We start from the raw sequence: 26,248 nt of genomic DNA on the forward strand, positions 1-26,248 counted from the left end.
AGGTTAGCTGATAAACTTCTAAGTGCGCAAGCTTGGAAAACTTGAGATAATTCACTGTATTAAGAAGGCATTTGACATGCTTCTCTGTGAAGGAAGTTTCTTCCATTAAAATTAAACATAAGCATGACTGATTAAAGAAATCATTAGTATGGAACTGTCTTCCAAAACAAACAGCTGCTCTAGCTTATCTCTTTCAATGACTTGAAAAAAAAAAAATTGAATAATTATAGAATAATTTGAAAAATTTCAGTATAGAACATATCAAGTTCATAGGTCCAATTCCTTGAACATATAAAGGATAGATCAGTGAACCATAAAAAGTAAATCCAGTGGAATTGTGATGATGTTATCTTTATTTCCCCATTTTGATAAATCTTTGGAAAGGGCTAATAGGATTTCTGCAGTCAAGACTCCCATGAAGTCTTTATGTAAGCTTAGTTTACAGCTCTTCACTGCTTCTGGATTAGGAATCTTAGCTGAATATATAGATTTGCCAAAGATATGATTATGGGCAGGTGATTAAATCTCTTGGTTCCTTGGCTTTAACAGAAAAGCCAATGCTTCTGTTTTTCTACCACTTGTTTATCTGTCTGCCTGTGGGCTCCTTGAAGATAGAGACTGACCCTTATCATGTGCTTACACAATACCTTACAGAATTGGGGTTTGTGTTTTATCCAGGCCTTGAAAATAATGTGATATAATCAATAACTAGGATTTTGCAGTTAGTTAGTTGCTGCAACTCCTTTTGAAAATGAAAATCCACTTTCCATGCACAAAGAATTCTGGTTTTGGAGTACTTGGCAATTATGCTAAACATGTTTTCCAGTTTTAACAAAAGGGATATTGTTGATATCATGCTTTTGAAAGCAGCAGCTTTAGCTTTATTTGAACTAGGTTTCTGTAATATTCTTATCAGCTTTATGCCAAACATGGTATTTAATATCAAAGGTAATCAGCTGAAGCAACCCCTGCTGTCTTTACGCAGAAGCACATTGCAGTTTTTCACTGTTTTGATTTTTGGGTGAATAACTTCTTACTCCTTTTATCCTCTGGGGTACTTTGAACACTATGCAAACGTATAAAGAAGTTGGCTTGACACACTCATTTTTTTTTAAAGAAGGATGTGCACTGGAGAATGGATCCCCAGTTCAGCATTCATCTCGATAATCAGAAACAAAGAGGGTGCCAGAGTTCAAAGACTATTTATTTTTTTTTTCTAATAAGCAAGGAGCTGTTTATAAATGACAGTGGAAATGATGAGGCCTATTTTCCTATGAAATTGTGTCTTGTAATTGGATTCACTGAAGGTCTAACAGGGTGCAAAGTCTCATGGATGCTCTTCTAGTAGCTGGGTCATTTGTGGCCAAACTTTCCTGGATGAATACTCCAATATCTAATCAGGGGTAAGATTACACTGCAGCCTTTCTCTGAGTTGGCAGTGACAGATTCATTTTTAACTCTCCAGCCTGTTGAGGCTGTAATATCTCTGAGAATACTAGGCCACACTCAAATGTGGTTGAAGTGGCCTTACCAATCGAGGTTTGCAGTAGGGGATGGGCAGAAATTTCTACTTATACATGCCACATGATTGCATATGCCTTCATGTTTAGGAAAACAGACTAAAAGAACTAGCTTGTGTTCTGGTAGTTCCTCTGGCTAATATGGTGGAGGCATAAGACAAAGGAACTCAAAAGGCAGCACCCAACCCAATTTCCAGCGGATGGCTTGACTGATAACCAGGTACCTCCCATGCCAGTTAGGAGGGGCCACCAGTTGAAATCCAGCACTTGGCCCATGCTCCAGGTTTACAGTGAATTGCTGTGGTCGGGCCAACACTGTGCCCTCCCAGTAGAAACAGAAACTGAGGTTGCCCACTCAACCCCTAGCTTCTGATGTGCTGTAAAATGCCTGAAATCCATCGTTGACAAGAATGTGTATAAACAACACAATGACAAGCTGGCTTCACAACACTTCTGAAGCAACTACCAGTAAAGCCCGTTCAAATAAACCCAGAACAAACCAAAACTGCTCCATTCCTCTTCCTAGGGGAAAGCAGTGGCTTCCCTGCCAAGAAGGATGTACTGTGATGGAAAGTTGTTCTTTGGCTACTGCATAGTCTAACTACTACAAGGTGGCTATTTGCAGCAATGATACCAGTTTAACTATGGCAGTGTATCAGTGCAAACTGCAGAGTGGCCTCTTGTGTCATTTTGCAAAAGGGTTATAAATGATACGCTATCAACTAGTAATAAAATGTACTTCCTCACTTTCTAATTAATTTCCTCTGCAACAGAACCAAAATGTTTAAGCCACTTGTTTTTATGAGGCAATGACCATCAAATAGGGTAGGCAACTACTTTGAAAACTATCAGAAAAGAAAGAAGTTTTATGCTAACATTTTTCTATCATCTGTTAAAAATGTATTGTGTCTGCTCTGCAAAAGGATATGGATATGCCCTGGCCCAACTTTATTTTGCTATTGCATCTGTTTTAAATGTTTTCACATAAACCACCTTATTGAAGATGTAAAAAACAAAATCCAGACTGTTATTATAAACTAAAACTATGTTTAGCGAACATGAAATAAAATATAACTGTTAGAAAAGAGGTCCTTAACTACAACCTCCCATCTTACCTATCTCATGATTTAATTACAAATGCTGATGACACAATACAAAATAATTCCCAAACTGTTGGTTTCAAACTACACACAGGTACTATCTAGCAAACTTTAAAAGGATTAATCGATAAATTCATTTGATTTCAATGTAACATACGCTGATTTTTAAAATGTTTGTCTATAGCACATAAATTATATTGGGAAACCATAAGTTCCTGAGACAGATATTTACACTGTTAGAAAAAAATCTGTTGAGTGGCTGGTATCTGTGCGAAGGTGGTCCATAAAGTGGACTAGTTTTAGACTAAGATCATTTAAACGAAGGATGGGAGGTGAAAGAGTTAGCCAAGGAGCCTGACACTGTAGATTTTTTGAAACACTCTCTGAGCTTCTTCGGTGGATGATGAATACCCTCATGAAAACAAACCCTGCTACATGAGATTAAATTTCTTTGTATCTGTGTCCTACTGTCAGCCCTACTGGTCTACCCTAGACTGCTTTTCAGAAAATGGCATCAGGCATTGACCATGCTGCCAAAGAGGGTGTCAGCTGAAGGAATCATCTTTAAAAGGCACTTGCATAATCCTTATGGATTTTCATAGTAAAAAATAAAAAATGCTCAGGTTCTATTACTGCATATGAAGGTTTTTCAATTTCATCATCCATAACAATTAGTTGCTTAAAAAGAAACTCTTTATCCAGAAATGAGGGATAAAATGAAAATCTCTAGTTGAGATAAAAGTAGGGAACTTTCTCTTTGGTGGCTTGGGTATAGACCAGATACTTTATATCTTAAATCAGTGGACCACCTATTGCCACCTATGTACAGAACCTGTTTCTGATTTTAAAGAGTTCGGAGACTTTCATCTTAACATCATGATCTCATGAGGTACAAAAAGATCTAGCTTTGAAAACTAGAGTACAAAATGTGATTATTAGTTATAACTTCTTTTTCTTCTTTAACCAATACACTATGCCAATACACTATGAAGAATTGCTAAACAAGAGTTCATTGAAAAGAATTGCATTGCTTTCGCAGACTATATGGCATTGTGGGATGTTATAACAATGTAAAGGCAGTCATTTCAGGAGACATATGGGAAACTATTATAAACTTCATTCCTCTTCAATAATGTAGTCTGCAGCCAGTGAAACCTTTACATGCCACTCTGTCACAAGCTCTCAGCAAATACGCGCTATTACTTTGACCTGGATTGCAGAATATTTCCAGACAGGCTGATATGAAGAGACACTATCTCCAGAAAAATGGCAATAAACACAGTTGCATTAAATAAAGGGACACCCTGAGTCACAGGGGGAGTAGGTTACACTGGTGTCATTTGTGGATGGTGGTGTTTTTTTGCTCATGACTTCTGAGCAGTGGGAAAAGAGGTTCTTTATGGCCTTCCCTGCAGAAGGCTTCCTGAGCCCAGAGAGGCTCTGGGAGAGCAGCACTGCCATTCCCTGCTGCAGAACGTGAGCAAGCTGGGAGCGCCAGTCCGAGCACATGGGTAGACCAGTTTAAGGTCTCTGTTTGACACATTAGACTTATTTCAGAAGTCGTCCTTGAGGTAACCCTTTTGAGATTCAGAAAACCCCGTCAGAGTGAAATCCATCTCCTCTCTGTTTTTACATGTGCTGCTCTGCTTTTACTCTGCTTCCTCCTATGGTCTCCTTTCCCACCACCTGGCTCCCCCAACCCCCTTCTAAGTCATCTTTGGCTCACACGTGTGCTCTTATGCACCTCTGCATTTAGGTCAGGAGATTTTCCTTTCCCCTGTCTCCTCTGGATGCACCAGGGATCCATGTGAAACACTGGAAGAAATAAGTCCTGTTTAATCCCAGCAATGACCTATGGCTGGAGGAGTTCAGGACAGATCAAATCTGTGGAGAAAATATGACAGACTTTGCAGACTGAGGACCACACTAATACATTTGTGTAAGGATTCACTGGTGCAGCAAAAGACTAGGTTCCTATTGGGAGAGTGAGCTCTCCACCAAATAACAAGTCCCTACATGAAAACACCAACAACTGTGCTATGAAGAGCTACATGCTAAATCTAAAATTGTTTTAAGATTTAAATCTATACTTAAATATAGAATCATAGAATCACAGAACAGTTAGGGTTGGAAAGGGCCTTAAGAGAACATCAAGTTCCAACCCACCTGCCATGGGCAGTGACACCTCACACTAAACCATGTCACCCAAATCTCTGTCCGACCTGGCCTTGAACACCACCAGGGATGGAACATTCACAACCTCCTCGGGCAACCCATTCCAGTGCCTCACCACCCTCACAGTAAACAACTTCCTCCTTACATCCAATCTAAACTTCCCCCCTTGTCCTGTCACTACAGTCCCTAATTAAGAGTCCCTCCCCAGCATCCCTGTAGGCCCCCTTCAGATACTGGAAGGCTGCTCTGAGGTCTCCACGCAGCCTTCTCTTCTCCAGGCTGAACAGCCCCAACTTTCTCAGCCTATCTTTACACAGGAGGTGCTCCAGCCCCAAGTCGTCTTCGTGGCCCTTCTCTGAACTTGTTCCAACAGTTCCATGTCCTTTTTATGCTGAGGACACCAGAACTGTGCACAATACTCCAGGTGAGGTCTCACAAGAGCAGAGTAGAGGGGCAGGATCACCACCTTTGACCTGCTGGTCACGCTCCTTATCAGATATGAACATCTGATACCAATTACAAAGCAATTATAGCAACTGACCTATATTGCAGATGCAGTTCAATGTGTTTTTGTTGAAGATTTAATCAGAATTTTCTAGAGAATGCATTTATGTTCCTCAACTGAGTTAATGTAAAAATATAAATGGTATATTCCCTTGTAATGGTGCAATATCTGTTTCAACACTTCCACATTTTTAATAGATATTCTACAGTTTTACTAAAGGTCTTATAAAATTTACTGGGTAGTATTTTGGTATTCTTCTGGCAGTAAAGAAAGAAGTCTCAAATAAAAGGAATGACTTAAAAAGAAGTTTTATGGCTCACACATTTAACTTCCAGGAAAACGAAGGCACTCCCTTCCTGATCCCACTCCTCAGGCCTAAAAAGCCTCAGAATATAAATGTATAAAAATAGCTATATAGGATCAGCCTTGATTCTCCACCCAGTTCTGTATCCCATCTCTGGCAACAGTCAAGCCCAGATGTTGCAGAAGACAGCAGCAGAAAACTGAAATAGCAGACATAGGATCACATTCTTCTGAAGTCTTGCAGTCCCTAATAATCAAAGACAGTCTGCACTCTGGAAGTATGTAATTTTACATCTTGTCCCATTATTTTATTTTCTAATTGATTTATAGCGTTGCTCTGTATTTTTAGAAGGCTAGAGAAGAATGACTGAAAGAGGGAAAAAGCTTCTGCAGTGAGTTGTTAAAGTGACAGTTTCTGTTACTAGACAATTGAGAAAAAATGGGAGGACTGAGCTTCCTAAATTGAGGGCTACATCATGTAGCAAAGGCACCATAAGCTGGACAGAATTTCAAGTGCAAGAGTAAGGCAGACAGCTCGGAAGTGTGATTGAAAGTGGGCTCTGAAAACCAGAAACTCTCCAGGAAAGAGACAGTAGGTTAATTTCATTGGGCATTGGGTAACAGCACACTATCCCACAGAAAAATGGCATCCACTGGCACTCCATACACAGAATTGCTTTTGGCCTGCATATATATGTACACATATACATGAAGATACACATACACTTTAAAATATGCCTTGTACATTAAGACACTGAATAATCAGGAACACTTTTTCAGTTTATAAAAAAAACCCAACATCAACCCAAAACAAATGTTCAAAAAAACCAGTTACCTGTTTCTGAGCTAGAAAGAAAAGATATAGAAGTCTTATTTAGGACCAAGTGTGAATTCCCATATGCATACAGACTTAGAGAAGGATTTCAGGGTATTTAGAGTTATCTTTAGCATTTCTGTTTTAGTTCATCATTCTAAAAAATATATTTGACAAAGATCAGCACTGGCAATCAGGCTAGTAATCTGACATACATTAACGAGTGATGTGATAATGGGAAAGGTCTGTTGTCAAATGTTACAGAAATCTTGGTGTACTGCAGATTATCAGATGAGTCACAACTGTATTTGCCATTTGTATTCCTTCAAGTCCTTCATGGAATTATATATTATTTTAATCTGGATGTAGTTGTTGAAAGCAAAGAAAATCCCATGTTCTCAACATAGGATTTACACAAACATTTTCGAGCTGATCCTTAGATCCAGTAGCTCAAGATATTATTAGTACTTTCAAGAACCATATAAAGAATTTCCCTGTGTAAAAGAAAATGTAACCTTGCGAATAACAAATACATTATGGGGAATTTGTATTATGGAGAAAAGTTGGGTTTTTTCTCATATAGCACTGTTCTCATAAACTGTGCACTTTGCTACATAAGCCATTTATGTACAAAAATTTATGTATAAAACTTTTGTCAGTCAGGTGAAAATAAATGTGGCTGTTCTAAAATCTGTAAAGATTTTAAACTGTTCCTCCATTTAATGAAATGGTAATTTGAAAGACAATTATGCAAATGAAAGAATTAATGATTGTGTTTTTCAGCACCCCAGTTCAATAAAAAGCAGTCACACAAGTTTTTTAAGATTTCAAACAGTGTTTGGTTGCTTTAAATGATGCATGTCTTGAAACTCTAATGAAGCAGTGATGCATTTTTAATTGCACAATTAAAATAATTTTCCATGGTTTCTAAAGGGATTAGTTCTAAAATTACTTGTCTACTGAAAAAGCATTTCTGCAGAGCCGTTATCTGATATTACATTTCTAGACAATGCCTTCTTTGTCATCTTGTCCTGTTTCTCGTCCATCTTCAAATGTTTACTGAACACAGTCTCTGTTTTGAAATTACGCACTGAAAAGAATATATCCTTCTCTTTAGACAACTTCAAAACGTTTCCCTTAGTAAATTTTCAGCAAAAATCCTGTTATATATTAACAACATTTAGCTCCAGTACACAATTCAACATTTGGGGTGTTTGAAAACAGACCATATTTTGTGCCTTAAGTCCATTTATAACAATTCTTTTGGAAAAGAAGGGAATACGGTTTTATTAGAAATTTATTGTAATTCAGATCCACTGATGGAAGAACATGGCTGCAACTCAGCCCTGGAGAAATGGATAGGAATGATAAACAGTTATTTCAGTTCATTTTCTGAAACAAATTTCTTCATGGAACAAGCTTTGTTTCACTTTCTGGAGCTTTTTTCCCCTAAATTACACTAACAAAGTTTATTCTTTGTGCTTTGAGAAAATATTTCCTATGATGTCTACTTCTATATTTTTTCCTATTTCAAAGCAAAACCTAGGAAATTTTGTGTCCCTGATGTATTATGTCCAGTGCTGCAGAGGAAAGAGGGTCTGAAGCACAGTGGCTAACTAATCTCTTCTTCAGCCTGAAATATATAGTGGCAAATTGAAGATAGAAACTAGAAACTGAAATTCTGACTTTTCAGTGATTCTGACATAAAAGAAAGCCTTAAGAAAATTCTGGAAACTGGAAAACTGCCACTCCATTCCCTCCCTTCCTCTCCAACTCCTCACCCACTCCTTGCCATGTATTGGAAGCTCCACCATATGCTATTTCAGAAATGAAAATTTCTGTGACTGAGTAAAGTGACTAGGGTAAAACTATCAGTTTCAGTGACTGGGTAAAACTATCAGTGCCTCCTCTGAAGCTGTTAGAAACACAGAGGGAGGGCAGCAAAAGGTATATTATGAAAACACATTATTATTCTGTACATTTTCAATTTCACAGAATTGCTCCTATTTTGATTTAAACTTCACATACTCTTAAGCAAGCTATTCACTACTTCAAAACATGTCTCTAAAAACCTGTCCTGTATGTATAAGTCTTTGCTTTGAATGTTCTGGTTGGTCTTTAAGAAGAAATTGCCAATCTAATACAAATATATATATTTAAAAAAAAAGTCCAGCAAATTATTTATCTGATGATCACTTTAGTTATGTTTGTGTCCCATACCTATTTAGATAGATGAGGTCTCTACACCTCCATTCTATTCTGTATTAATAAATTTTTCATGTAATGAGTGACAAACCCTCATATGAGCCTCTTTGCAATGCCAAAATATAAAGTAAATGAAAACCAGTCAGTAAGAGGACTCCAGGAAATGCTGTTCCTGTGTGAATGCATGAGAAAGAAACAACTTCATCAAGCTTGGTACTTAGAATCTAATAAGGCAATTAAGTTAATGCTACACAATATTTCTCAATGCAGGCAGTAATTTCAAGTCTTCTTTCTTTATTCTGCCTTTGTTTGCACAAAAAACCCCCTTGACAAAATATCTTGGAGGTTTTTGGCTGTCTATTAAATTTACTGAAACTGGCCAACAGGTTCAAAAGTTGCTGGCTGGATTAGTGACAGAGGGACACAGCAGGATTTCCGTAGGAAGTCAGGCTAACCAGATTGTTTAAAAAACATCTAAAGTGAATTATATTTTATTTTCAATTTGCATTATATGAAACTAAATAAAAGACCTGAAGAACTGAGCTTTTTTTCACCCCTTATGGTTTTGCCCCTTCCTCCCCACCTTCATATAAATAGTTTCAATTTCCGTTCTGGGTTTATTTTTTCTCAGATTGTCAACTTGGCAGTTTCCTATTTGAACTAATCCTTTAAAAAGCACACTTAGGCTATTTCTTACTTATTTTCCTATATAAATATGTGAAAAATTAAAATACAGTTTCAATATAAATTTCCACTGGTCACTTTAGTTTTACTGTAGAAGTTCCACAGGCAAAATTTCTTTTGGGCTGTAGCAGCTGACTTTCCTGTCATAAAATGCTAAAATACATTCAATATATGCTGTCTTACACTATTCTGGATATAGGATTGATTTTCAGGTAACAATTACTTGTAAATGTATTTACCAAACTATGGAAAAATTAACTGTCTTCTGCCATGTTACTATTGTTATTTGTAGTTCAATGAACACTGCTAATATAAATGTTTTTTGTCACAACCTTAATTACCTAATGGACAACACTGCCAAATGTTTCAGATTGTTTTAATTAAATTGACTACAGGAGCACTTCCTTTTCACCTACTATGTCATTATTTAGCCAACGTACACACATTTAAGACCAGATTCCATAAATCATTTCCTTCACCCTTGCAATTTTATTTGTATAATTTTCTGAATTTCCTTTAAACTCTTGAAATATTTCTGCCTTTTTTTTTTTTTTTTTGACTTGATGATCTTTAAGGTCTTTTCCAGGCTAGCTGATTCTATGATTTATTTTCTCTGTATGACCTTGTCAGCACAGTAAAGGATTCTTACTCTTTCATTAATCATGCAATACCTAAGCTCCAATGCAATTTTTAAGCCCTGCTGTAGCTCTGCCTTTTCACTGTCCTATCACTATAATTCTTAATTTCTCAGTTGTAAGAGAATTTATTACTAATATCTCTGGAAGAGTCTTGTGTAGAGTCCACTTTCCCCCTCAAAACTAGATTTCCAAAATATGTGTTCCTGTTTTCCAGTCCTCTTGCTTTTATTTCTCTTTTCTTTTTCATCCACTCTTTTTATGTATTTTCTTTTTTTTTTTTTTTTTTTTTTTTGTAATAGAGGTAAGCAGATGAGAATGGAGTCACAACTGCAACTTACCAAGAGTTCGGAAAGGTCTTTGGTTTGGGGTATGAGAGAAGAAACCAGGTTTCAAAGCATTTGTGATCATAATGTCAAAATACTCTTCAAAATTGTTTCTAGAAAAGAAAAGAAACTGAATTAGTTAAACTCGTGAACTAGCTAGGATGTCACTAAGTACACGTTAAGATTTAATGAAATGGCAAAGCACTTCCTTAAGGCTTCTTTTTCTGTAACGATTTTCCTGATGCTTTTTCAGTGTCACTACTAGACTTCTTTTCCTGAGGCTGTTAAAAGGTGAGAAGACAGCTGGCTGAGAACCCATAGTGCTGATGTATATTCTTGCATGGAACAAAGAAGTCACAGATGGCAAGTCCAGGGTGGGCACAGGCACTAAAATACTATCAACAGTAGAGGCAGTTTACTGGAAGTAAAGTAGCTAACTGTGTCATTTTCAAATAATTCACAATATCCCATGAGAATGAGATAACTAAAAGACTGTAGCTCTCCCTATGAGCTTATCTTCTAGCTTTTATTTTGTGCTCTAAATTACATTCCAGCCTTAAAACAGAATCTCTTAAAATTTCCTTCCTCTAATGAGGAAAAAATCTCTTGTACAATGCTACTGAGTTTATGAGAGCCTGTACCTAGTATTACATTACTACGTAACATTATACATGATAAAATCTGTTCCACTTACTGCTTGTGCTTGGTATAGTGGCCTGTGATTACAGTAAATGGCTAAGACAAAGGGTCGGATGTATCTCAAATAACTTTAACCATCCAAAAATTGCATGCTGAATTCACAGCTAGTGATCTATACTACAGGCAGACTCTATATAAAGAAACATCCACATCCTTAGAAGGCAATTCTTCCCACTTATTTCAATGTAATTTTATGGTACAGAATGAATTGCCAAGGATGATGCCCAGTGTTTTCTTCCCACTAACCACAGAGGAAATCAAAATGACCGGCTTAAAAAAATTATTTGCTTTTAGGAAGTGAAAAGGTGAAATGACACTCACTTAGCTTCAGTGACTATGTGATGATTGACTCATCTTTAGGTGTGCTCCTGCCAACACTAAACCACTCAGTTAACTGGACTTGCATTCTCATGGCAGGTAAGCTTGAAAAGTCACACCATGATATTGCTGCTTGTGTGAATGAACTGCCACTTGCTTCTGCAGGTTTACATACCTTCTGCACTGATCCCAGCAATATGTGTGTGCTCTGTTTATGAAATGGTTCTCACTTTATTTCCAAGGGAGATTTTCTCTTAGACTTCTCTCCTTACTTGCTAAAGACAACTTGGTCAAATGAACACAACTGGGATAGTCTGCTTTTGAAACAGTAAATGATACACTTCAGCAAGAATTTCTCAGCCCTGATTTTATATAGATAACAATTTCTTAACCAAAACCGAACTTCCTGAATAAAGTGCAAAAATATTAACAGCTACATGGTAAGGATGGTAGGAGTAACAGGCTAATACCTCACACACATCTCTGCTTTTCATCTTTATCCCTAGTTTTTTTTTTTATTTAATATCTGAACTTCTCAGTGTCATATTGATTAGGGAAACAAATTAATAAAGGACTAAACAGACACAATTCATAAGGGTTGATATCAAGAATAAAATGCAGTTAGCCCGATCTAATTAAAGGGCAGACATAATAGTTGTGAATCTAGAATATATTCCAGTACTACAAAAAGATGCACAGATGTTAGTCTTATTGTCTGATATAAGAAGCATGAAACAAATAAAAGGAATTAAAAGGCTAGAATTATTTCCAGGAAAAAAAGACCTCAGTAGTGTCTGATGGACACTGGAGTACTCCGTTCTCTATAAGATGTATTGGAAGCCTTGTCGCATGAGTCACTGGAAAATGACTGTAATCATCACTGTAAAACATCCTACACTTATGTGGAAAAAGAGTGATCCAGTATCCTTCTAGCAGACATCTGTCTTTTGAGAGGGAAGTGACGTTTTGCTGCCTTGTTTACTGTCTTCCAGTGGGATCTCAACAGCTGCCCTAAACACCTCACCTGAAAAGTTATTCACCAAGGAAACAAAACCTAAAATCATTATATGTGGGCAAGAATTTAGTTTCATACCAAATTTTAATTCAGAAAACAACTAGACAAATCTAAACAAACAAATAAAAAAATCAATCAAAGGCATCTTACTCATAAGAATAATTGATTTTTGTGAGGAGGTAGATTTTCCTCTAAATGAGCAACTATAATTGTTCATGCAAGGCAGTGAGAGCTGGCACAGCTGCTGCTCCTTTCAGCATTTAGCAGACAATATAAAAGAGAAGTGAAACTGGCAGGACTGGTTTTGGAAGGTAGCTGTGTTTTTTACCTTACCTGTGGTTTTCTTATTTTGTTTCTGTATTCACTCTGCTGTTCCCTTGCGCATCCAGATAGCCAAGGCTGGCTTGCATTGCACTACTTTGTTTCTTTGATTAGTTTATTAAATAGTCTTACCATATCATCCACCTCGCTATTTTTATCACTGATTAATTCATTTCTAGGGGTGTAAGAGATAGCTCTGCTGAATTTCACTGAATTTGACATGAACAGTCATGTTCTTAACAATACAGCTAAAAATATCTGTTGTGATGAACTACAGTCTCAACCAACTGCCAAGTGCAATGAACTACCTGTTTTATCTTTTCTACTGTGGTCTATAAATGCACATTTTTCGTGCACAGCCATCTCGTGGAAAACCCCACTGGGAAGAAGCATTTGTAAGCTTTTACATGCAGATTTACTGAAAGGAAATGAAATATTACTACTGCTTGCACTCACCACTGGAGAAGCAAGTGACATGAATAAGACAGTCTAGCAAAAACTTATGATAAAATTGGGATTTAGATGATACAATGGCTGTTGGCTGAAAGATATTCCCTGTCATCTTCAATTCCATCATGATGCTCAGAAAAGACGAAGAATATTAGTGTGCTGTGAATCAGATACAGCTCACAGGCTCACAGATGGACTACTTTGCCTCAAGTACCCTGTAATACTTTACTAGACAGAGGCCTACCAGAAACCTCAGATCCAAATAATTTACAACGCATAAAGAAACTCAAATTAACTTCCTTATAGCTCAGGCTTATCTGCTATTTGGCAAATATAATTTGAAATGGACGCTGCACTTACCCAAGAATATGTTCACACAGAAGCCTGCAATAGTCACTGTGAGAACTAGTAATTAATAGCAGAATCTTCCCGGCACTCTTCAGTTGTTTCAGCCACTTTTTTACAGACTCAGGACATCTTTGTAAATATTTGTCTGGATGATTTTTCACTTCTGGGAAATATGTACCACAGTCTTCTAAAAAATTAAAACATAATAATGCATTATCCAACCCTGTTTGCAAACCGCTTAACCCACACAACAAATACCCTTTTAAGTGCAAGAAACACAATTTTAAGGCAGCGAAGAAACAAAGTAAAATTTTTTTCCTAGGCTGTAACTCAATCTAAACCAAAACCCCAGTCAAACCATGAGGATACACTGCAGCAGAATATGACTTTTTTTATGATGACTTTTTTTATTATGGAATTTACATAGCTATTTTGTTTGATGTTCTTTTGCTCATAAAAGTAAATAAATATAAGTTACAGATAGTAGCCTTGAAAAGCAAATAATTACTTTCTATTGCAGTTCCTCAATTTGTTGTACTCAATTTGTGATTTTAAAGTTAGTTTAATGTTTAGAAAATTGGAAGGACCTATAATTCCTAATAACATCTGTTCAGTTATTTCTGACACTACAGGTTAGCACTGTCTGATCAGTAACACACATTTAAATATTTTTGTATTTTTCATAACTAGCACTATGAAAGTTGATAAAACTTGCAAAGACTCACATGTGGAATACTGGGAATAGATGCAACACCCCTCCCCCCCCCCCAATTCCAATCTCAAGAATGCTTTTTGCTGAATATATCACCAATAGTATTTTGCAAATACATTTGGAATGTAAGATTTTAAGAAGTGTGCAATAACACTAACTTGGCAGTAAAAGTTACCTATTCATTAAAGTCACCAGTAAATGTTTACCTTATTATAATCCATAGCTGATTAACCAAGATGTCAAATTAACATTAAACTTACCTTTTTCATCATTCCTATGATCTAAGACTACATACTTTCTCTGTGCTCAAACCTAATATAACCAAAAATGTCAAGCTAGTTAAAGGTCTAAAAAGAAATGCAATAATTGTAGAGACAGAAACGATACCAAGTATTTGGCTCTCAGTGTGTGTTATACTATAATGAACATCATCACAGAAGATTATTTTTCTTCCAGCATTTGTTCTATATGCAACTGTCTGTGGTCAACTTTGCTGAATGATTTAATAAATCCCAGACATTACTTAGCCTTCTGGTATGTGAGTAATGCTGTTCTCTAGTTTAAAAAAATAAGATTTAAACCACTTGAACTTTAGCTATTTAATGAAAGAGAACATGTATGTTTGAAACACTAGTATCAAAGGAAGACTGAAAAATGCTGGATGCTAAACTTAACACTATTTCATAAATTACACACTCAAAACACCTACAGACGACAGGGAAAAAAAGTCTCCCAAAAGAAGTTGTGAACTGGCTGTTATCACTGCAACTAGACAGGAGGCAAAACCATCTTATTCTGTACTGTAACTTGACAGATGTCTTCACAAAAGCTAGAGATCGGACTAGTATATCTGAGGACAGTCTCTCAAACAAAATTTCCCAACTCATAACCAGGTCACTATTCCAGCTCTTCACAGTATTTAGGTCAGGCTGCCTAATAGCCTGTATCAGGGGAATAATGCTGCCAGCATTATGGGATGTCATGACATTTGCCTTGAGAGCTAGCCAAGACCAATGAGTTTTTTGATTAAAATAAGCTGATTTACAAAGGAATGTTACTTGTAGTGTTCCCTCTTCCCCCTGACCCTCCCCTCTTTTTCCTGGGGCATGAAAAATGAGTATTATTTGGGGTTGTTAATGTAGTTTTTAGGAGCAGAAGCTGCATTTTTTTCCCAGCATTATCATTAGTAATAATATTCCATATGCTATGACAATTTTAATTTGAAGTTTTGGAAAATGCACATTATTATATGAGAACGAAGGGGACACAAACAAAGCAGGCTTGGCATTAGCTCTCAAAGGTTCAAACAACTAAAAGAAAGATGGCAAAGTTAATTTATCCATACAGGGTAAAAAGATCCATTTTAGATAGGAACTTGACTGTTGGACACTTTGTTTTTCTTTCCTTATCAAATGCCTCCCACCCTCCATTGACCATTCTTTGATGTGCAACTAATTTAAAGATTTTGACTTAATTTACTTCACACTGTCTTTTTTGTCCATATTCTGTATAGTATCTGCTATGTGATAAATCTATATTTGGCCTTTTTAGTTACATCTGCATTGTAAAAGGTCAACAACTATGGATTCAACATATGAAGTGAGAGTCTTCTTGTAGTTTTCTATCCAGACCCTTAAGCCCAGCTGTTAATTGCAGACAATCAGTTCCTGACACTGTGATCTGAAGTTTGCCTTTGGGCCGTTTGGCATATCAGGCAGAGGCACCTTAGAAAAACCCTCATTAAAGCATACTCTACTGCAATTAGGCCAACATGGCCCAGGAGAATAGAGTTTAACTTAATTCCTAACATACTATTGCATGTCGTGAAGACAGTTTTGTTGAATATGTACTCATACCTGTAAAGGAGTTTAATCACCAAAGCTTGCAAGATTTTATTGAAAGCCAAATAAAAGAAAAGCTGAAAACCTTGCTTGTTATCCCAGGCCAAGAGCCAGTTTTGACGAGGTCAGCAGAGTCAGGCACCTTGTTGGCAAAAAGAGTTGTGGAAGTTTTAACATGTGATGGAGAAAGAGCAGTATGTCAAGCCTTCACAATCACATGGAACAACCTGACAGTGAGAAATGAAGCACTTTTTCCAAGGTATATATTACCACTATCACATACGCTGCACTTGGTTTTCCTAAAGCAGGAAAACCATAAAAGTAATAAGAAAACTCTATCAAGCAAAGAGTCAGTGGGAAATCAGAAAAGAACTCATTTTACCAGAGCCAACAGAGGAACTATAAAGTGGAACTATAATCATGCTTTAGAGAACCTTTGTTGGTCCAGAAATTCACTGTTATTAAAATGGTAGACTTGTGGTTACCACTACAACTGACAGTTTGTCATCTGTACACAGCCTAAAATATAATCTCTACATTTTAATCTTTTTAATGTATATCACTTAACATACAGCTGTATGGACACTGAGATGTATTACTGTGTACCCCCAAATCAGTGAAAGCAAAACAATAACAAAACAAATGTCGCAACTTTCACCTTGAATGTCTCTATTGCTTTTCAGTTGTCTGCATGCATTCCAAAGCCAACACTAGAAGCCTCTGGCTCTTTGGCAGTGTGAACACTTTCTCTAATATAAGAAAGCATTTAATTTAAAAAAAAAAGAGAGAAACAAGAAGACCATGACAATTAACATAACAATCAACATATTTACCCCCTGCGATTGTATGAGAAAACTTAATCCAATGATCTGGAGCAGGAAAGAAAATGTGCATTTTATGCACAACTTTGTAGCATATTACATGTATGTTGCCATGGAGCAAATACAGTTTTTTCAATATCCATTCTTGCTACTAAACAACTTGACTAAACAACTTGTAACTTACCTGAAATCTCCAAAATACAGCCTGGGATAGCAAATTAGCAACTGGCCTCTGTAGTGATTAATAATCATCTTCCAAATACACTTTCAAAAATAATAATTGTTTTTACAGTCTATTAAGTATCCTTTCAGAAAAATATACTTACTTTTTAAGCAGAAGATAGAAATACAAGCAGTTAAAATGAGTTGCCTAGAACTGTCACATATAAAAGCCTTGCCAGAGCCTCTTATCAGATCTATGTCCTGTTGTACCATCAAAGCACTATAATTTCCTCTATGTATATTAGCACAGGTTCCCTCAGTGCCCAGTTTGGGGTTTGTTTTCTTCTTGTCTCATCTGACACTGTAATTTGGTCAAGATGTTCTTTGCATCGTCTTGCCTTACAGTTTAATTGCTTGTAATTCAGCTCTGATAGCTAGTATGATGGGAATTCTGTATAGCTGGAAATGCAGAATCCCCAGACCAAACTCAGAAAGAGGCTATAAAATGCTTGCCGAGACTGGCAGAAGTCCATCAGCACAGACAATAAGCCAGTCTTTAATCCAACTCCTCTACTACAGTCACAGAATTACTTTATTGAAGTATGCAGTTTGATGTTCTAATATAATACATCTATTTGGGGAAAAAAATTATTGTGTTTTTCTCTTGTGCTTTTTATTACACCACTTCTTGGCAGGGTCAGTTTACACACTACTGGCTCTGGACTTGTTTGGACTCGATGTCTGTAAATCTGCACTGCAGTTTTCATCCCTTAACTGTTATTTGGATTATAAAAAAAAAAAGCAAGTGTTCAAGAGGCATATTTCTGGCAAGGTTTCAGAACAGAATTAAAACACAGGAACATAGTGTATTTTTCAGTATTGTCACTGCTTCTAAGGAGCACCTACCTGATTGAATTAAAAATAATTTATGCATTATTTATACGATGTAGCTAAGATGAGGCTAAAAAAGTCCTAGATGAAAGAATTCATCCAAGAAAAATAAACTTTAAGCTGCCAATTTGTAGCTTGTATTTAGTGGCTTTAACAACTAACCATCCCTTACAATGAAAGTAGTATTTGGGAATGTAACTTTTCTCTCCTTTAAATTCAAAGGCAATTCGATAGTTTAGCTATCAATACCCATAGCCAGATTCTCTGCAGCTCTGATGCGACTAAGAACTTACGGGTAAGTTGCAGTTATTATTTGATAAACAGAGTAGAGCTGAAATAAAATGTTACTATCCATAGCAATGCAGAAAACTGTATTCACTGTATACTGCTTTTCACTGTAGTCCTGCAGCACTTTGGGTTTTTAGAGTGAACAGAGGCATTTCTTTGACCAGTGTTTTGTTCTCTTGTCTAAACAAACAAATCCAACAACAGGAGTGTTCAACAGAAACACAAGAAAAATACCTTCATTACAGAAGATTTTTCAAAATAATTGCCATTTCATCTAATGAAAGCAAGTAGCGGGTGATAGTTAAAATTACATTAGACAAGTTGTCTTTCATTTCCTTTCATTTAAGCTCAAGTGTGTATTCTAGTAAGAGCAGGAGAAGCAAAATGAGAGACAGAGGGAAGGAAATGTTAACATAAAACAAGATAAGAGAGTAGAGTGAAGCATGAAGCAGGGATGACTGGGCAAAATATGGTTACATTCTGGGGGCCTGGGTTCAGGCACTTATCAGGAACAGGGAGCAGCAGGAAGAGATAAATCATCCCTTTCCGTCCCCTAGGAGATAAAGATGTTTAAAAACAGAATAAAAGGATGAGAGTTCAGTAAGATAGGAGGTTAGGAAGAGGCAAATATCATAAGAGCTAAAAAGAAATGTCACGGTTGTCAAATATTCTGTATTTTTATGTTGTCTGCAATTGTCTCACTTCCTTACTGTACAGTTTCTTAACAGACCAAAGTGTTAAGGATCCTGATCCAGTTCAGGCAGGAAGAATACTAGCTATTTATACCTCTTAGTTAACTAGGAGGAGACTTGAAAAGAGGATACAGACTCTGGAGACAAAGGAGATGTTAATATTATGCTACCAAATCTCTTGTTCTCATGTGAAAAATAAAAAAGAGAAGCAGTATTTCTGGGAGGAGAAAAGGAAAAAAAAAAAAAAAAAAGGGCAGTACGAGTATGTTGGCCAGTAGAGAGACCAGGAATTCAGAATGACATCTCCATGAGCTGCTGCCCATCATGGGGCCGAACTTGGCACCAGACAAACCTCTCTGATTGTTGTAGCTAAGAATTAGTTTGTGTGCCCACATGTATGATGGCCTTCATACAGGGTATCTTTCAAGCTACTCTTCTATGTACCAATAGAACAGGAAAGGACAGGGAAAAAATGTCAGAAATTAGACAAGATAGAAGCTAGGAAATATGAAAAGAAATACAGAATAGACCAGTATTAAGTTGCATTCTATTAACAGTGCATACCCATTGACAGGGAACATGTATGTCAAATCAAAGAGAAAACTTCCTCCTGTGTTCTCAGAAAAGTAAGGATTTTTATGATTGCAAAGTAAATGCTTTGCATGTGGCACTTCAGTTTTGAACAAATGACATTATCAATGGAAATACAGGATCAACTGATCTGACATTTGCCTCTTTTGCCTGTGTATCCATTAAAGAAAATATTTACAGCTCATGTAACATTAACCTTCTCAATATTTTTAGCAACATCCAGGTCTGGCAGAAATAGATCATATTTTCTAAAATAATAAACTATTTTCCAGTGATGACAACTCTCTGTTCACCTTGATTAATTTCAGGGGGATGACCATAAGGTAAGGATCCATAGTGGGCTAGGGAAAACATGACTACTTTTATTAATAGTGACTGCAGGGCTACATAAATATTTAATACTGAACAAAACACTTCAGCAGAACACACACAAAACATCACCTCTGCAAATATTTCATGGGTCACTTCTTCTACTCATTTTCTACTCCTGTGGCCTATGAGAAGCTTAGTCCACAATTTAAAATGCTTTGGTAACTAAAGACAGGTTTCAAGCTAAAAGGAGGCTGAACAATTAGGAATTATTCAAAGGAAGCCAAGAGCAGCTGTTCTTTCTCCTGGTCTGATAGAACGAGGCAGGAACCAACATGCTCCTTCTCATCCTCGCATTTCTGAGGTGAGATTCCCATGCCAAAGGCTGTCAGGAACAGTGCAGGACTTTTAGCTATATTTAAATGGAAGTCACAATGTCAAAATTGGAGGCTATTGCTGCTCTGCCATCTCTTAGTTGAACATCACCACCACCCTGCTATCTGTGTTCTGCAGTGGACTGAAGACCTATGATGGCCAGCCCAGAACCTCAAGGCTGGTTTCAGGGTTGGTACTAACCAAAGTCAGCTTCAAGGTGAGGCTGTATCTCTTCATGAAAACATAGCTTCATTAACTACTTTATACCAAAAACCTTTCAAGCAACCTTTAAAAGAACCATTTGCTGACACCCTTCTTTCCCTCCTATCTGAAAAAACAGCCCCATTTAGTCTACCCTTAATCTTAACCCTCTTGCTCCCCAGTCCTGCTTCATCTCGTATTGCATCAGCAGTGTTCTGGGTTCAGAATGGTCAAAGCTCCTAGAAGTGCAATGCCACAGCCAGATGCTTTCTTTTTTTTTTGTAAGCAGAATTATTCTTGCTTCTTGTTGAGGTCCACAGACAGTGAAAATTGGGCTATCTTCGTATCTTATCTGTTCTTATCAGTATTCCCAGATGTCTGAGACCAGCCCAGAACACTTCCACCTTGCTGATACTCCCACTGCCAGAGTTAGCACAACCCTGCAATCCTTGCCCTGTCTCTCATCCCATGCTTGCAGATCCCTTCCTCTAGTGAAGGGTAATAACACAAATTAAAAAGTAATGAGAAGCACATGGTATGTGGCAAAGTTTGCAGTCTGACTTCATGAGAGCTGCTAACACATGGTATTTGTTAGAAAGGTGTCTAACATGTGGGTAGTTTGGATGACCTTCTATAGTTTTGTATACACAAAACCTGGAAACAGAATTTGTTTTTTCTTTTCCGTCTGGTTTTATGCTAATATTTACACCAACATAGCAATGTTTCCACAGTGCACTACAAAGCAGGAAGGATGTACTTTGGAGGTAGAAAAGCATCTGTTGCTACATTTTAGAAGAAATAATTTCTTTCTCAAAATAATTCACTTCCTTTACATTACCATGATATTCTGCAGCGTAAGAGACCAGATTCATCAAACCATATGAGATCAGTTAATTTCGGATGACACTCTTATAACTCATGGGCTAAGCACTGAACCTATGCAGAGGGAACTACTGTTTATTGGACAAACATATTCAATCAGCATGATTCTCCAGAACTTCATAATCCCTACTGCAATGTGAATCCCTAGAGCAAAGTGAATATTCTGCAGTTAGAAAAATCTGTTTTGTTCCATGGTCCAGAATATTGTCTTATTGGATTCATGCAACACACTAACCTACACTTGGAAGTAAAAGACAAAAAAGGTGATACAGTGATTACTCAAAGCAACAAAATCCACATTTTTTCTCCCGTTAAAGATTTACATGGATCATTTGTTACAGAAGTGTTGCCACAGTGTTAGTATTTATAGGGAGACAACCTATCAGTGGGAAATTATGATAAATATTCTGGAAATCTCCCTCTTCACCTATACTCAGATTGCTGAAGCTACCCTTCTTTATACATTCATTCATCACACAAGCTTGTTTTTTGCCATAGAAGTATATTTGAGATTATTCTTCTATATACATTATAAGTATTTGTACTGAACACCTTCTTTTCCCAACAAACTTTGCATACTTAAATGCCTGTTAAACTCTACCTGGGGTCAACTCACACACCTTTAAAATACATCCCTGGTAAACGCATCATAAAAAACTGCAAAACAATTTAGGACAGAAGGATAAAATTGTTTTGTTTAACTGAATACAGCTAAGAAGGTGAGAAATGGGATCTGCTCAGGATGCTAATGTAGTCTAAAAGAAATGCGGGAACCTAGTTAGACAAGAAGTAAAATATTAGAGTACATTTTTATTTATACATCTGATGAGGTTTACTTGAGCCCACTGGCTTGCATGAAACATGCTGTTGTTTGGTGTGGAAATGAAATGCACAATGAAGAAATAAAACACAGCCCATAAGTATTTTATAATGACATCCAGGCTACAGGTTGCTAATAAACAAACTAAAAGCTTCATAAACCAGTTCATGGATGACACTGCAGAAGTGTATTTCCAGTTCCCATGTATTAAATAAGTATTAACAGGAAGATGTAGCAAGAAGGGCCATCAGGATAAGACCCAAAGAGGTTAAATGATGAGAAGAGTTGGGTTACACTTAGACATTGAAGTGAGGCGTAGTATAAAGGCATTCATTCACCTCTAAGAAGCCAGCACAGCTGAAGGAAACAAACCCTACATGTACGCATATTTGTTTGCCATCTAAATAGTTCAGCCATTTGGCACCAGAAAGAGAGACAGCAGCTTCCTTGAGTGGGAACTTCTCCTTTCAGGCCGTATTTCTCCAGTTCAATGTGCGGGTGGTGCCATCTAGCGAGGAGAGTACCCCACTCCTCGGGAACCCTGTGGGGTCCCAGCCCTGAAGGCATCCTTGGGAGCTGCACCATCATGCTTAAACACCACTGCTTCTCTGTTATCAAGAACCACGGGTGTCACGGGGAGGGCAAATCCCTGTTATTTCCTGGCTGTTCACTTATTTTTTTTCCCCTGATATTTATTTTTCTTTTCTTTTCTCTATTTATTTGCCTCTATGAAGGCAGAAGGCCCTTGGGAAAAATGCCTTACAATTTACAGATCAAATTTTTAAGACAGAACAGAACTGAAATGAGCAGTTCTACAGAAATGACCTCAAATGACAATGATCCATAAATGGTAACCATCAGAGGTCTGTCTGTGAGGGAAAGCTTAATGGTAAAGACTGAGTGATTTGACAGCTTAAACATAAATCTAAAAGAGAAATAATATCAATCTTCAAACATGCAGAAAGTTCCTGCTTGGGGAAAAGAAAGAAACAAAGAATAATCTGTTCCCTGAGACTAAGGTCAATGAGTCAAGAAGCAGTGAGCTTATACTTCTGCAAACCTAGATTAAAGATGCTAAGAAAGTTTCTAATTTTAAAGATACTGACACACTGGAAAAGCTGCCTAAGAGGTTTCATGATCATGTAAGTGTAGGTCCTTAAAAAGAAGCTAGAAAATTAACAACTAATCCATCCCGTAGGTAGTGGTGGGCTAGATGCAACATACCTTCTACAGTTCCTTAAAGTACTATGATTACATATTACAGATGTATATGTTCACCCACTGAGTAAGTGATGCTGTTGTCTATATTCATCAACCTCACCTATGGATAATGATGCCTATGATCATACCAGAAACAACACTTCCTTGTAGGCAGTAAAATGAACAAATTCAGGAAAGAGTAGCAGCACAACTGTTGACTTTTTGCTATTAATGACACAGGTTTTGCCAATTTGAACAATATACAAACTAGAGGTTTGATAACTTCATCAAAACAAAAGAGGGAGACACAAACTGCTGACTTCATGCTCTTTTCATTGCAGACCATCCCTCTCCCATTTGTACCTGCTAACTTGCCATGGAAAGGCTGAGAGGAACATTCAATTTCTAATGCTGCTCTTTTGAGCACAAAAATCTATTTATTCCATTGCAGTGCTACCAGCTTGAGAACAAAAAGAAACCTGCTTTCTAGAAATTTAACAAGATGTACGTACAGTCTCTATTAAGAATGCTATAAAAATTGAAAAACTAAACTTCTTTAGTGCAAAACGTGTGTGTTGAGTTCATCACTCTCTTACAGAGAATGGAAAAAAAGAAATTATTTAAAACTACACCTACAGTGCTGTTGGAAAAGTCCTTGCTGGCCAGTCTGTCTACAAGAATTTTGAAGTTCAGAGCCTAGGGAAATCTATTTAAAAGTCACAAAGAAAAACCTTCCAGGTGTTCTATTTGTGACTCTGCATTCTTTTCTCTCCTGGTTTTATTCTTTATTAGTTTTAACATTATCCAAACAAGGCAAAAAGTAAATCTGTAAATGTCACTTAATACAAAATAGATACCAAATGAACAGTGGCTAGCCCAGATTAGTTCCAGGAGTGAGCATGAGGAAGAAGTGTTTCTATAAGGAGAATTGTGCAAGAAACAATTAATTTTATAATTTCTCACAAATTTCTCTAGGATTCCAGATTTTCCCCTGACCTGCATCAGTATTAAACAGAAGCTCTTAAAATACAGAAAAATAAATGAGGCGGAAACACACATGCACATTGACTGGTACTTGCTTACTGCGCACACGTCCATTTTGCAAGGCAGGCAGAAGTACTGTTTCTGCCTTGCTGGAACACGGTTCCAGTCTTCTGAATCCTGGTGCTGAATTTATTTTGTTTTTGTGCTTTAATCTCACTTATCTGACCCTCTCCACTTCACATGGCAACAGGGACTCAAACTTTACAATACCTACTGCATATGGGTATCTTAATCATCAAACCTGGAATTAGTCTCTGGCTCTGTATTTCAAGCTCATGCTTTGGAAATCTCAGTCTAAAACTGCAATGTAAATCTGGCAGAAAAGGAATGATGTGAACACAGGCCCTCTTACATAACATGTAGATATCAAAGGATACCTGATATGCTTGCTCTCTCCTTTTCTTCTCATTCTAATTAGAAATAAATTAACTGTTCATGTGAGATTGTGCATCCTTACAGCCAGTTCCATTGCTATTTTCTTGCAAGAAGTATCTCAATTTTTTGTTTCTCTGCCAGAATTACAGAGATGCTAGCATGGGAAATTCAATTTGACAGCAATCTTGAAGAAACTTGCACGTTAAAGTAGCTATATTTATTTATAATTAGGACAGTGATGTCCGAACTTTTTTGAAGATACATTTGGATACACGCCTAAGTGTGCTCTCACTTTGAAAGAGACCTCTTGCAGCAAGTGGATTGTATTCTGGATAGACTGCACGTATTTAGACAGACCACTTTGACGTTTTAGGTCATCTATAGGCTCTATCAATTGAGAACTCTTGCCTTTATGAGGTCATCTTTGTATGGATGTCTGCAGCTGTGTCTGTTAATACAAACTTTACAGGGCTCAATCTCTCAGGTCTCTTGCAGTGGCTGGCAGGCCTGGCAGTGGATGGCTGGGAGCCCACACTGCATACTACAGCAGTGGGCACTCCTGGGCATCCTCCTGCTATTCTCCTGGGTGGGTGGGCTGTGGAGCAAGAGGGTTTCCCTGAATCTCCACTCCTCCATCAATAGTTCTGCTCCAATTCTCTTGTCCTCACACTATACCTTCAAATAAACACTCTGATGAGAAAAAACAAGGCAAGAGCCTGGTTACCACTCGAACCCTCAAAAGGCTGCAAGGCTGCAAGGAAGAAAGTCCTGTCATTCAAATACCACTTACATGGGGCTTAGCCAAACAGGACGGAATATTTATGAAAGGAAACACTGCATGAACAATTTGTATTTATACATTTTAAATGTTTATAGAAGCAGCTTCCACTGAGCAACAAAACTCTTCCCTGAATATTGAGGAAGAAACCACACAAACAGCTCTTTTGTTTTCCAGACTGCAGGAAAGGTTATTAAGCCCCAAGAAAACAGACCTGCAAAGAGTCAAGTTTGCATGCAGCTCATGCAATGCAGAATGCATTTTGCCAAAAATGAAACTTAACATTTAATCCTCATTCACTTAATTTTTGGACTGACATCTGAACATTATTGTCAAGAGTCTTGTGTTAATCTCATGTGTTAGATAGGCTTTCTTTTATTACCTCCTTTCCACTAGAAGATACTAATTGAATATAGAAAATGTACCAATGAATATAGAAAATGCACCAATAATTGATTCCGGTCTTAATCTGCTTATAGTGATATAGGACACAAAAAAAGAGCTCTCTCATTAAAATGCTCCTATCAGGACCAATTTTAAATTATATCAGTCATAGTAGCTACATCACAATTGCTTTTTAAAAGGAATTTCCCTGTTGTATAAGGACTCAAGATAAGCAAGAAAGATGTAGAAATAAGGCTTCCTTTTTCATTTTTAAAGGGAAATTGTCAGGCGGCAGAAACCATTTGAGTATCAAAGATGTAACTGTGTCTGATAATACTATACCTGCAGATCTCCCATAAAAAGTATTAAAAATTTGCCCATAAAAAGTATTAAAAAATATATTAAACTGACTCTGAATTTATATTTTTTACCTTCCTACTCTTCCCATGGTTAGATAGCCAAAG

At 37.1% G+C, this 26,248-nt stretch overlaps 1 protein-coding gene across 2 annotated transcripts in view; it reads right to left on the reverse strand.

Annotated features, from left to right (window-relative positions):
• NT5DC1 (5'-nucleotidase domain containing 1) overlaps positions 1-26,248 on the reverse strand; it is a 127,629-nt gene that overhangs the window by 31,611 nt on the left and 69,770 nt on the right. For both annotated transcript variants that reach the window (XM_065681040.1, XM_065681039.1), the window contains exons 7-8: positions 13,431-13,605; positions 10,283-10,380 (exon numbers count right to left, since the gene is read on the reverse strand). In XM_065681040.1, coding sequence (XP_065537112.1) covers positions 10,283-10,380; positions 13,431-13,605 — 273 coding nt within the window. The remainder of the gene's footprint in view (positions 1-10,282; positions 10,381-13,430; positions 13,606-26,248) is intronic.

Source organism: Lathamus discolor, chromosome 5 (genome assembly GCF_037157495.1).
Source record: "Lathamus discolor isolate bLatDis1 chromosome 5, bLatDis1.hap1, whole genome shotgun sequence".
Classification (NCBI taxonomy): domain Eukaryota; kingdom Metazoa; phylum Chordata; class Aves; order Psittaciformes; family Psittacidae; genus Lathamus; species Lathamus discolor.